The 13,258-nt window shown below is 43.9% G+C and overlaps 1 protein-coding gene across 1 annotated transcript in view; it reads left to right on the top strand.

The window, feature by feature from the left end:
- ACOT9 (acyl-CoA thioesterase 9) overlaps positions 1–13,258 on the top strand; it is an 825,297-nt gene that overhangs the window by 295,424 nt on the left and 516,615 nt on the right. Inside the window, exon 7 of the mRNA XM_044072291.1 lies at positions 8,628–8,731. Coding sequence (XP_043928226.1) covers positions 8,628–8,731 — 104 coding nt within the window. The remainder of the gene's footprint in view (positions 1–8,627; positions 8,732–13,258) is intronic.

The following is a 13,258-nucleotide window of genomic DNA, read 5'->3' as shown; positions in this document are numbered from 1 at the left end:
TCCGATGCAGAAGCAATTTTGCGAGTGCAGGTTGGCGTTCTGAAAGTTTCTGAAGTCAGAGTTTCAGACCGAATCAAAGTTGGCTAAGTACCCGTTGGGAATATTTTGGTTTTTTCTTGCCTCAGTATTTAACCGGATGTCAGAAAAAGTGAATAACTGTATTTCTTGTGGGAAACAGATACCTCATAGGGATTACCATACTTTGTGTATACCTTGTTTAGGGCCTGAGCACGGCGTTGTTGGATGCCGCTCTTGTGCTAGATTTAACAAACGCACTATTAAGAGAAGGTTAGACTGTGCCAGGTTAGTGTTTGGGAAGCGTTGTAATTATAAAATGCCGCCGGATGCTCCGGCGCGGCTTCGCTAAAAAGCGCAAGGACAAAGCAGCAAAGCCTAGAGTGGAAGAACCGACAGTCCCAGGCGCCGGTTCTTTAGAACTCAGTGGAGCCGGAGGTTTTGCCAGGTGTTTCTTTGGAGTCTCAGGGAGAGACTTTACTGTTACAGGATGTATCCTCTCAGGAAGTAGGCCAGGCTGAGGGGGCTTCTCAGGTGGCTGTTCTTCCTTCTCTTCCTAAGGTGGTTAGAGACTCCCCTTCTGTTTCCAAGGCTTCTTTGAGGGGCAGGCCAAGTTTTGCTTCAGTGGGGGTTTCTCCTAGTGCCTCAGGGTCTTTGCCTAAGAAACATATGCTTAAAATGGCAGAGGATTTGATTACTATGATAAGGGGTTCTATGCCCCCTCCTGATAAGAGGCCTAGGGTGGAACCTGAGTTTGAGAGTTTTGAGCAATGCTCGGAGGCTTCTGAGTCTTGGGCTGAAGACTTGCAGGAGTACCCTCCTTATTCTGATTCTGATGTGGATGATTCTACTCCTTCAGCTTCTCCTCCTGAGGATTTTTCATTTTCAGAGACTCTGCATTCCATGAGGGAGCATTTTAAATGGGAAGGGCAAGATTTCTCTGATTCCAGGAAAAGGCTTAGGGAATTCTTGTTTTACCCCAGCATAGGCCTTTAGCTATACCTCCTGTTTTGAATGTGGTGGAAGATGTTTTTGCAGAGGCTTCCCTGAATCCTGATTCTTTGCCTCCTGCCCCAGTTAAACCGGATAGGTATTATAGGGTGCCTGACGCTCATAAGTATCTTTTAAGAGTCCTAGGGCAGACCCGAAACTGTCTCTCAGGGGCCTAAAGGTGTGAAGGCCTCAGTTGTTAAAAATCCTGTCCCTCCTGATAAAGAGGCAAGGGCTTTGGATAGATGGGGAAAGAAAGTGTATACTTCTTCCACTTTAGCCATGAGGGCGTTGAATTGTCAGTTTCACATGTTAAAATATCAGAATTATCTTCTTTCACAGTTGAAATCTAAGGTGGATGCTCTGGCGGAAGGTATTGAGTGTAAAGAGTTGCAGGATTTAGTTCATGTGTCTGAACAAGTGGGTAAACATTCCTTGCAATGTGGTTTTGATGCTGTGCAGGCCTCCTCCAGGGTGGCTGCCACTGGTTCTGTTCTTCGAGGCACGCCTGGTTGAGAGATCAGAACTTAGCTGAGCATGTTAAGACAAGGATTTTGGATGCTCCTTTACAGTCTGATGTGTTGTTTGGTTCGCCTGTGGAAGCAGTTTTAAAGAAAATGGAGGACAAGGCTAAGTCTATGCAAACTGTTAAGGATTTTTGCAGGTGCAGCCTCCAGTTTAGTAGAAATTGGCCTACTAAGGGGTGGACTTATCCTGCTTATGATTCCCAGTCTAGGGGTAGGTCTAGACGTGGTAGGGGCAGAGCTCAAGGTTCTTTTAGGCCTAGGACAGGGAGTTCACCTGCTCAGACTTCTGGTGAGGGCAGGGGTCAGTCCTTTCGTAAGCAGACCCAATGACCTGCCTTTTCAGCTGCCAGTACCTTCTCACCTGGCGGCACCTCTAGGAGGAAGACTGTCTCTTTTCAAAGAAAATTGGGATTTAATTACCCAAGACAAATGGGTTCTGGATATCATTCACCACGGTTACAGGTTTTATTTCCATACCTTGCCTCCTTTCAAAGGCATGCCAGACATTCCTCCTCTACAAAGAATAGAGGCTCGCAGACAAATTTCTCTGTTACTCCAAATAGGAGCCATTCAGTCAGTTCCTGTGCCAGAAAGGGGCCTAGGATTTTATTCTCGCCTGTTCCTAGTACCAAAGAAGGGGAACACGTGGAGACCAATTTTGGATTTATCTATCCTCAACACTTATCTGGACATTCCAAAGTTCAAAATGTTGACGTTACAACAGCTTTTACCTCTACTGGGCAAAGATCACTGGATGGTAACTTTAGATCTCAAGGAAGCTTACCTTCATGTGCCTATAAGACTAAGTTGCAGAAAGTATCTGCGTTGAGCTGGAAATTCTCATTATCAGTTCTCTGCATTGCCCTTTGGCTTATCTGCTGCGCCCAGAGTATTCACAAAGGTTCTGGCTCCAGTGATAGCTTACTTCAGGCTAAAAGGAATTCAAATCTATCCTTACTTGGACGACTGCCTGATTCTGGCTCAAGAAAAGGAAGACCTTCTACAGCATTTGGAATATGTCATAGCAGTGCTAAGATGCCTAGAGTATTCTGTGAACGAAATAAAGTCCAGTCTAGTACGCTCTCAAGACATGTGCTTTCTGGGTGTGAGACTGAATACAGCAGCCCAGATGGCCTTTCTAACCCCGGACAAACAAAAGAATCTTTCCAGTTACTTCCATCAATTATCTCTTCAGTCCGGGCTGACTGCAAGGACAGTCCTTCAAGCCTTAGGGTTCATGGCATCTTGTATTCTGGTGCTTCCCAATGCCAAACTGCATATGAGGAAGCTACAATGGTATCTCAAAAATCTATGGACACAGCACTGCCAGGATTTGGACACTGTCATTCAAATAATACCTTGCATTCAAAAGGAATTTTGTGGTGGGCTCAGGAATGTCACCTAAACAAGGGACTCTCTGTGACCCGCCAGAGGCAAGTCAGATTCTAACGACAGATGCCTCAGACATTGCTTGGGGAGCTCATCTAGATGGAAAGTGGATACAAGACAAGTGGCCTGCCAGACTACAGCATCTACATATCAACATGAAAGAGATGTTAGCAGTCCAGTTTGCATTAATGGCTTTCAAGGAGTTACTTCTTCCAGGGCAGGTGTTGATTCTAACAGACAACACAACTGTCATGTGGTACATCAACAAACAAGGGGAACACATTCTTACCCATTGTGCAGGCAAGCAATGATTTTATGGGAGACTGCTCAGCTTGCAACTAACTCTTCAGGCAAGGTTTCTGCCGGAGCACAGAACTCCTTAGCAGATGTGTTAAGCAGACAAATCATGGATCCCCACGAGTGGAAACTGGATCTTCATGTATTTCAAAAATTGACAGTGTCATGGGGAACTCCAGACATAGATCTGTTCGCTTCTCCACTAAACCACCAGCTGCCAAAGTTTTGCACGAAGGGATTTCATCACACAGCTTGGAAAGTGGATGCTCTTTCTTTCAGTTGGAAAAATCTTCATGTGTATGCTTTTCCACCTCTGCCTCTTCTCCCAAAGGTGCTTCTAAAGGTCAGACAAGACAAGCCAAGGATGATTTTAATAGCTCCAGATTGGCCTCGCAGCACTGGTACCCATTACTGAGGAGTCTGGTAAGGAAGCCTCCATGGCCTTTACCCTTGATTCCACACCTATTGTCTCAGAGGGACGGTCATCTGCTCAATGTCAAGCTTCAAACTCTTCATCTAACAGCCTGGCATATTCTGTTTTGAAAGACAGCAGGTCTCAACTTCCTCAACAGGTTTTAAATGTGATTATGGAAGCCAGAAGACCTAGTACAAGGAAAGTGTATGCAGAAAAATGGAAGAGATTTTTATTTTGGACTGCAGCACAGAATTTGGAGATTTCGAGCCTAATTTGAGTGTGGCTCTTCAATATCTTACTGAGTTATTGGACAAAGGTTTGTCTTTCTCTTCCATTAAGATTCATGCTGCAGCAATTTCAGCTCACTATGATTGTGACCCACCATTGTTTTCACATCCTTTATTCAAGCAATTTCTTAGAGGGGCAAAGAATATAAGACCCCAATAGAGCTCCTACTCCTGCTTGGGATCTCAATTTTGTGTTGGAGAAACTTACTCTACAACCTTTTGAGCCTGCAGCTACTGCTGACCTGAAATACTTGTCATGGAAGACTGCTTTTTTGTTGGCTATTACTTCTGCAAGAAGGGTTTCTGAGTTACAGGCCCTTATGGCGGTTGAGCCTTTTTTGATTTTTCATAAGGATAGGGTATCATTACGTACTAATCCTTCCTTTATGCCTAAGGTGGTTTCTAGTGTGGCTTTAAACCAAACTATTCATTTGCCTACTTTCTATGCAGATCCCCAAAATAAAGGGGAAAAGATTTTGCACACTTTAGATGTACACAGGCAATTGCGTTATTATTTAAGCAGGACTAAGGATTTTAGACAGTCTCAGCAGTTGTTTGTTTCTTTTGCTTTGAGTGCGCAGGGCAAGCCTGTGTCAAAACAAACTATTTCTAGGTGGATTGGGTTTTGCATTGCATTTTGTTATTCCCATCATGGCAAAGAGATTCCAGCTGGGATTAGGCCTCATTCCACTAGGGCTACTGCCACTTCAACAGCATTTCTAAGGGGGGTGGCAACTAAGGATATTTTGGAGGCAGCTACTTGGAGTTCAGTGCATACTTTCTCTAAGCATTACCACCTTCCTCTCTACTCTAAGTCTAGGGCTGGTTTTGCCACAGCTATTTTGCAAGGCATGTTATCAGCTCCTGCTTCCTTATGATTTGCCAGCCTCCCTTACCTCTGCTTTGGGATTCTACCCAATAGTTAGGACTGCAGCAATGTGGAATGAAGAACATAGTACAGTTTTGTACCTACCATAAATGTAGATGTTCGAGGATCCACATTGCTGCAGTCCAATTACCCTCCCTCCTTCCCCTCTGTGTTTAGGGGTGGTTGTGTAGGTGAGATTATATTCTGGTACCTTTGTATATATTGTATATGTTTTTGGTGCAGGTATGTTTGGTGTGTTTTGGTTTTGGCCTTGTCTTTTTAGGGTCTTCTGACATCTGGGGCAAGAAAAGACTGAGGATATGACGTCGGTCATGCGCATTAGTACCCTGACGTACTGACGTCAGTCTAATGCGCCGTGACCGACGTCAGCCATATACTTTGGTATTCGGGCCGACTGGACAGCGGACTACCCAATAGTTAGGACTGCAGCAATGTGGATCCTCGAACATCTACATTTATGGTAGGTACAAAACTGTACTTTATCTGCAAGAAAAATTCTGCAGGCATTGGGTTTCATGGCATCCTGCATTCTGCTAATTCCATATGCAAAACTGCATATGAGGAAACTACAATGGTATCTAAAAAGTGTTTGGACTCAACATTGCCACAGCCTGGAAACAATAATTACCCTCATTCCCTGCCTGCAACAGGAGTTTTGATGGTGGGCATAGGCCTGTCACCACAACAAGGGACAGCCTTTCACTTTACCCACAGCCAGGCAAACATTAACAACAGATGCATCAGATTATGCCTGGGGGGCCCACATGGCAGGAAGATGTATTCAGGGCACATGGTCCACAAGCCAAATGCATCTGCATATCAATCAAAAAGAGATGCTAGCTGTTTAAAATGCCCTGACAGCCTTCAAGGATCTACTTTATCCAGGACAACTATTGATAATGACGGACAATACTACAGTCATGTGTTACATAAACAAGCAGGGAGGCACTTATTCCTACCCCCTCTGCAGACTAGTCATGACTTTGTGGAACACAGCATTGACTTACCGAGTACATCTGCAAGCACAGTTCCTGCTAGGAAAAATAAATACTCTGGCAGACGAACTAAGCAGAAACCAAATGGATCCCCATGAGTGGAAATTGTATCCACAAGTCTTCAGCATGATAACAAGGAACTGGGGATGTCCAGACATAGACCTATTTTCACTCCCCTCACAACTGCCAACTACAGAGCTTCTGCACAAGGACTTATCACAAGCAAGCATGGAAAGTGGATGCTCTGTCTTTCAGGTGGAAAAACTTAACAGTATATGCCTTTCCTCCCCAGGGTACTCCTAAGGGTCAGACAAGCCAAAAATGATGCTGTTTGCCCCAGACTGGCCCCGCCAGCACTGGTATCCAATCCTAAAGAACTTGTCTCATTGCCCATCATGGACATTACCTCAAATTCCTCACTTATTGACCCAACAAAACAGATCATGGACATCCAACTCAGAACCTTAAATCTGGCAGCATGGCAAATAATGTAACCATTCAAAACACACCTCTCTCTAAAGCAGTGATGGATGTTATTTTGGAGGCCAGGAGGCCTAGCACCAGAAAATCCTATGCAGAAAAATGGAAGAGATTCTGTGCTTGGAACCAGGCACAAGGAATTGACACAATTGTACCAAATATTCCTCAGATTTTGCTATACTTAACTGAGATGCTGGACAAAGGCCTATCCTTTTCATCAGTTAAGATTCATGTCTCTGCCATTTCAGCTCATTACAATACAGAACCACCTATTTTTTCTCATCCATTACTAAGGCAGTACCTCAGAGTGGCCAAAAACATAAGACCTCCAAGGAGAGCACCAATACCTGCATGGGACCTCAATTATGTCTTGGAAAAACTCACACTGCCTCCTTTTGAGCCAGCCTCTACAGCTGATATAAAATTCTTATCCTGGAAAATAGCTCTGCTCCTAGCAATAAGCTCTGCAAGATGAGTCTTGGAGTTACAGGCACTCATGGCTGTGGAATCTTTTATCATTTTCCATCCTGACAGAGTTTCTCCGAGGACAAACCCTACATGTATGCCTAAGGTAGTGTCCAGTGTGGCCCTGAATCAAACAATTAATTTGCCTACCTTTTTATCCAAAACCACAGAATAAGAGTGAGAGACTTCTGCATTCTTTGGACATTCACAGGCAGCTACTTGGACAGAACCAAAGCTTTCAGAAAGACTGAACAACTTTTAGTGGCATATGCTGCAGGGTCACAAGGAAAGGCTATCTCAAAGCAGACTATTTCAAAGTGGATAGGCCACTGCATTCATTTCTGCTATTCACAGCATGGCAAATCAGTGCCTAATGGCATTAGGCCACATTCAACCAGAGCAGCAGCCACTTCAACAGCCTTCCTCAGAGGAGTACCAACCAAAGACATCTTAGAGGCTGCAACTTGGACTTCAGTGCACACTTTTACAAAGCACTATCACTTACCTCTCTACTCTAAATCCAGGGCAGGCTTTGCCACTGCAGTTCTGCAGGGGCCTCATAGCCTCTCCTAATCCTATTTAGCCCCAGCCGCCCAACCTTAGCTTTGGGATTCAACCCAATTGTAATGACTGCAACAGTGAAACACAATGAACATAGTACAGTTGCGTACCTACCATAAATGTAGATGTTACTGTATTCACTGTTGCACTCCAGGTTACACTCCCACCATCCCACTTTATTTTGCTAGGGTTTATCTGTACTTCACTATTCTATACAACCTATGTGGTGTATTTGCTTGTAGATGAAGGAAGAGTTTTATTTTACTGCATGCATGTTTATTGGCAGAAATTAGCCTACCCTTTTGGGGGCACCTGACATCTGGGGCAAGAAAAACTGAAGAAAATGGCATCGGCTGCATCTTTTATACCCCTGGTGCACTGATGTCAGGGAGGAGGCGACAGCAACCGACGCTGGACCAGGTAGCCTCCCAGCAGGATAACCCGATTGTAATTGACTGCAACAGTGAATACACTCTAATATCTACATTTATGGTAGGTACACAACTGTACTTTTCCTGATTGTAGAATTTTGCTAAATTATTGTCTCACTGATTATAAATGTGGAGTAATGGTATTTCTATAGCATATTTGTTACTTATTTGGAGAAACCATTTACTGAATTACCCTGAAACATGTAATATATATTAGAGTAAGACAGAAACATGCTTTATACCATCTCATCATTTTTTGCAGCAAAGATCACTGTGTTTTGCATTTTTAAATGATATAGTTTTATTATATTAGAATGTAAAAAATGTATGAATAGTTAGTTATGGCCATCACAGTAGCATTGTAACCATTATCAAACAGCAGAATATGAATGTGAAAGGCCAAGTTGCCTTTCTGGGGTAGAAATATGAGGTCTTCTGGGTGAGAGGATGACATGAAATACTGGTTATCACCTTAAGTGAAGCATTTCCGTTGCAGTAAATAGTTTTATTTTTTTTTTCTTTATAATGGTACATGTAAAGGTTTTCATATGATACATAAGTAAACAATATATTATAGTTGTATCAAAAATTTAATTTTGTGGAGTTTGTATATTTAGGATTCTCCTGAAAATGGGCTCTGTCCTATTGGGATATCCAAGCCAACAGAAGTTATATAAAATAACTGTTCTGTAATGCTTTTATCTCATTGTAGTCTCCTTGAAGTAGTAGTTTTCCTTCTTGGTACTTGGAGGATACTTGCCTGAAAACTTATGTTCTTAGATCCATGTTTTTGTGTGTTCTAACATACTGGATTTCTTTTCTTGTTTGTTAATTGCCAGCAGTGGTTTGTATATTGTATTTTATGTATCTGTGCTCTATCATTCAGATATGCGCAAGAAGGTAGTGTACCCAGACCGTGACATAAAATTCACTGGCAATGTGTCTTGGGTAGGGAAGACATCCATGGAAGTCAAGATGCACATGTTTCAGGTCTGTTTTCTTTCTACTACAATAATTTAAAAGGCAAAATTCTCTATGCAGAAGTGATAATGGCATAAAATATGTTACAGGTTCTACTGTATGTGCCCAAGACAGAAGCATGATAACTGGATATTAACAGTATTTAAGATTATGGAAAGGTAAAATAATCAAGAAAACATCTAAATGAAAAAAAGTGGTAGAAATGCAAAAATACCTATGAGATGTTGTCGTCCTTTAGACTTAATTTTTTTATCTGCCTTTCACTTTTCCAGTAGCATGTTAGCAGTATTGCTTGCAGTGAGCCATCCTTAGTTCTGGAATTGATGTTCTGGGGAGGTGACTGGATACGATCTACTGGAAGTGAACCTTTTAAGTTATTGTCCTGTTAAAGAAAAGGGGTGTGAAAGCTGATAAGTACTTGACTCTTTGTCAGGGTTATAGAAACAAAATAAATAAATCTTATTTATGTGGGATGATATATCTTCCTTTTTCTCTGCGTGGCTTGACATCATTTGTTCTTCACCTCTACTATTGGGAAATATTGGATTAAAAATATTGCCATGAAGTTGAACAGGCAAGCTGATGTTCATGGTATTTTACTGTTGCAGTCCTTATAAATGGGTTATCCATCTCCCGGTAGCCCACAGTCGTCCAGAATACCAAAGTCCTTGGTATATGACGTCGGCTGCCTCCGGATTAAGCCTGACACCAGGACGTCAGGTATAAAGGCAGGCAGCCAACGTCATTTCTCCTTTTCCTGCCACAGAGCCCGAAGCAGAAGCAATTCGCACGAGTTGGCCGTTTACCTTCTTTTTCTATTCCGACTTCTAAAGTTGAAGACATCCTCAGATAAGTACCCCGTTAGGGACCCTTTTTTCTTGCTTTAACGAATGTCAGAGAAAATTAATAACTGTCTTGCCTGTGGAAAACAGATTCCACATCGTGATTTTCATTCTTACTGTATTACTTGTCTGGGCCTTGAGCATGACGTCCCAAATTGTGATCTCTGTGCTTTTTTCAACCCACATACCATACGCCGTAGAGCTAGGATTTTGTATAAGCACTTCAGAGTTTGGCCTGAGTTTGTTGGTATGGTGTCTTCTGGTCTCCCAACTTTGGATGTGCGTAAGAAGCGCAAGGATAAGGACCGCGACAGGCCTTAGGGTTAAATTAACTGACGACATCCCTATTAAGTTGTTTTTTGGTCCAGCGGCAGCCAGTGAGGCGCTTTCCTTGCCCCTGCAGTCCACAGATGTCCAGTGACAGGTGTCTTCGGAGGCCTTTCCTGAGTCCTCCATTTCTCAGGCTTTTACCTTGCCTTCTGACCGGCCAGTCATCGCCTCTGATGGATCCGGAGCCGCTAGGCAGGTGCTGGCTTCTGAGGCCTCTTTTCTCCGCCCGGAGACCAGATCCAGACCGACGACCTCAGCCCACATTTCTGTGGTGGCTAGGCCTCCTGAGTACCTCCAGCTTTCTAGTAAGCCTCTCTCCAGAAAATCTACTACTAAACAGGCATCGGCCTCCCCTCAGTTAGGGTTAAGATGGCTAGTGATCTCTTAACTCTTATCAGGGGCTCTCAGCCTCTCCTGCTAAGAGGGCTAGGGAATTCATCCCCAGATGTTTTGTCTGCCTCAGACTCAGAAGTTTCTAGCAACTCTGCTGATGAAGGACATTCTCAGCTTTTTTCTGGTTTTGAGGACTCTGATTTTGAAGACTCCATCCCTTCTGCCCCCCCCCCCCCCAGAAGATTTCTGTTTTGGGGATACTCTGAATACCCTCAGGGAGCATTTTAGATGGGAAAGTCAGGATTTCCGTCAGTCTAAGAAGCGGATTAGGGAGTTCTTGGATTTGCCTCAGCATAAGCCTTTGGCTATTCCTCCGGTTTTGGAAGTTGTTGATGATGTTTTCATGGAGAATTCTTTGACTCCTAATTCTGTTCCTCCTTCTCCCAGAAAGCCTAACAGATATTATAGAGTTCCTGATTCTCGTCAGTTCCTTTTCAAGAATCCTACTGCTGATCCAGAGATTATTTCTCAGTGCCCTAAGGGTGTTAAAGCCACGGTTGCTAAAAATCCTGTTCCTTCTGACAGGGAATCTAGGGCCTTAGGTGGGGTAAGAAGGTTTATACTTCTTCCACCCTGGCAATTAGTTCTGATAATTGTCTCTTTCATATGCTTAAGTATCAGCAGCATACTTTGGAGGCTATCAAGGCAAAAATTGCTGGTGTTCCTTCCCTGATGGAGAATAAGGACATGCAAGACTTATTGAATTCTACCACTCTGGTTACTAAACATTCTCTACATTGTGGTTTTGACACTTTGGAGACTTCTTGCAGAGCAGCGGCCACTGGTTCCATTATCAGAAGACATGCTTGGCTCAGGGAACAGCCCCTTTCTGAACCTGTAAAGTCTAAATTACTAAATGTGCCTTTGCATAAAGACAATCTTTTTGGAAGCAAAGCAGAAGAGGTATTGAAGAAGCTGGAGGATAAGGCTAAATCTATGCAAACTGTTAAGGACTTTCAGCAAGTTCAGCATCCTCGTTTTAGCAGGCATTACCCTTCTAAGAGTTGGACTTTTCCTGACCCTAGTAAACAGGGTCATACTAGATCCAGGGGCTACAGACTTCCACCCCTCACAAGGCTAAACACTGGCAGGCTTCATCTTCTAAATCTGGGAGTTCTAAGCAGACTTCCCAAACATTCTCAATGACTCCGGCTTTCCCCTTCTTGCCTTTGCGGGCCCAGGGTTTCCTTTGGGGGGAAGGTTAGCCATTTTTGCAGATGTCTGGCATACTATCATGAATGACAAATGGGTGCTAAAAATAGTATCCCAAGGCTAGAAATTCTCCTTTCACACCTTCCTGGTCCTCCAAGGATGTCCAGATATTCCCCCACTTCAAAGAGCAGAAGCAGAAAAACAAATTTCTTCCATGCTAAACCTGGAAGCACTAGAGCCAGTTCCTGCACTACAGATAGGCCAGGGTTTTTACTCAAGACATTTCCTGGTTCCCAAAAAAGGGGGCACCTGGCACCCTATTCTGAATTTGCCCATTCTAAACACCTTTCTGGTGATTCCCAAATTCAAAATGCTCACACTTCAGCAGTTGCTGCCAATGCTGGCCAAGAATTCCTGGCTGGTGACTTTGGACCTAAAAGAAACTTACTTGCACATCCCTATAAGAGAAAGCTGCAGGCAGTTCCTTCATTTCAGAGTGGGGAGCAGGCACTTCCAATTCTCTGCACTGCCCTTTGGCTTATCTACTGCTCCCAGAGTTTTTACAAAATGTCTTGCTCCAGTCATTGCCTTTTGCAGGCAAAGAAACATTCAAATTTACCCTTACGATTGCCGTATTCAAGCAAACTCTCCAGAGCAACTTCTAAAGGATTTGGACTTTGTAAAGAACCTTCTCACCTCTTTGGGCTACACAATCAACGAAAAGAAGTCAAAACTGGTACCTACCAGGGAGATTGTATTCCTGGGAGCTAGTCTGAACACAGCCGCCGAGATGGTATCCCTCCCTCAAGAGAAACAGACGGATCTTTCAACTGTAAGGACTTGGCAAGCATGACCCAGCTCTCTGCAAGGCAATTCCTGCAAGCCCTGGGGTTCATGGCTTCATGTATTCTAATGATTCCATGTGCAAGACTGCATATGAGGAAAATACAATGGTACCTCAAAAACCTTTGGTGTCTACACACTCAGGATTTAGACTTGATTCTTCCTTTGGTTCCCTGCCTGCAGATGGAGTTCCTTTGGTGGGCTACGGCCTGTGCACAGAACAAAGCCCTACCTTTCTGTCTACCTCCTGCCATCCAGGCTATCACCATGGATGCATCGGACTATGCTTGGGGAGCACATCTAGAGGGCACATGCATTCAGGGAACTTGGACCTATCAACAAGCTCAACTGCACATAACTCTGAAGGAAATGATGGCAGTTCAGTAGGCCTTGATGGTTTTCAAGCATCTTTTCTCTCCTGGTACTCTTCAAGTCAGGACAGACAACACTACAATCATGTGGTACATCAACAAGCAGGGAGGGGCTCATTCTTTCCCCCTGTGCAGACAGAGCATGAGACTATGGTCCATGGCAGTTCTTTGGGCATTCATCTGATAGCCCAGTTTATTCCAGGAAGGCTCAACACCTTGGCAGACCAATTGAGCAGGCAGGTCCTGGATCCTCACGAGTGGCAACTAAACAAGACCATCTTCCATCACATCCTTCAGCGTTGGGGCACTCCTCAGGTGAATCTCTTTTCTTCCCTGACCGACCACCTTCTTCTAACCTTTTGCACCAAGGATCATCACAACAAGGGTTGGAAAGTGGATGCTCTGTTCTTCCCCTGGACGCAGTTATTGATCTCTGCATTCCCTCTTTTGCCTCTTCTTCCCAGAGTGCTGTTAAAGATAAGGGATGAAAAACCAAGGGCCATCATCATAGCTCCAGACTGGCCCAGGCAGCATTGGTATCCACTTCTTCGCAGTGTCTCCCAGTCTCAGGCTTTGCATCTTCCCCTGATACCAAATCTCTTGGC

This window comes from Protopterus annectens, chromosome 5.part0 (assembly GCF_019279795.1).
Source record: "Protopterus annectens isolate FY-2018-M chromosome 5.part0, PAN1.0, whole genome shotgun sequence".
NCBI classification, from domain to species: Eukaryota; Metazoa; Chordata; order Ceratodontiformes; family Protopteridae; genus Protopterus; species Protopterus annectens.
Note: the sequence above shows the minus strand (reverse complement) of the source record. Positions and strands in the feature narration are given on the sequence as shown.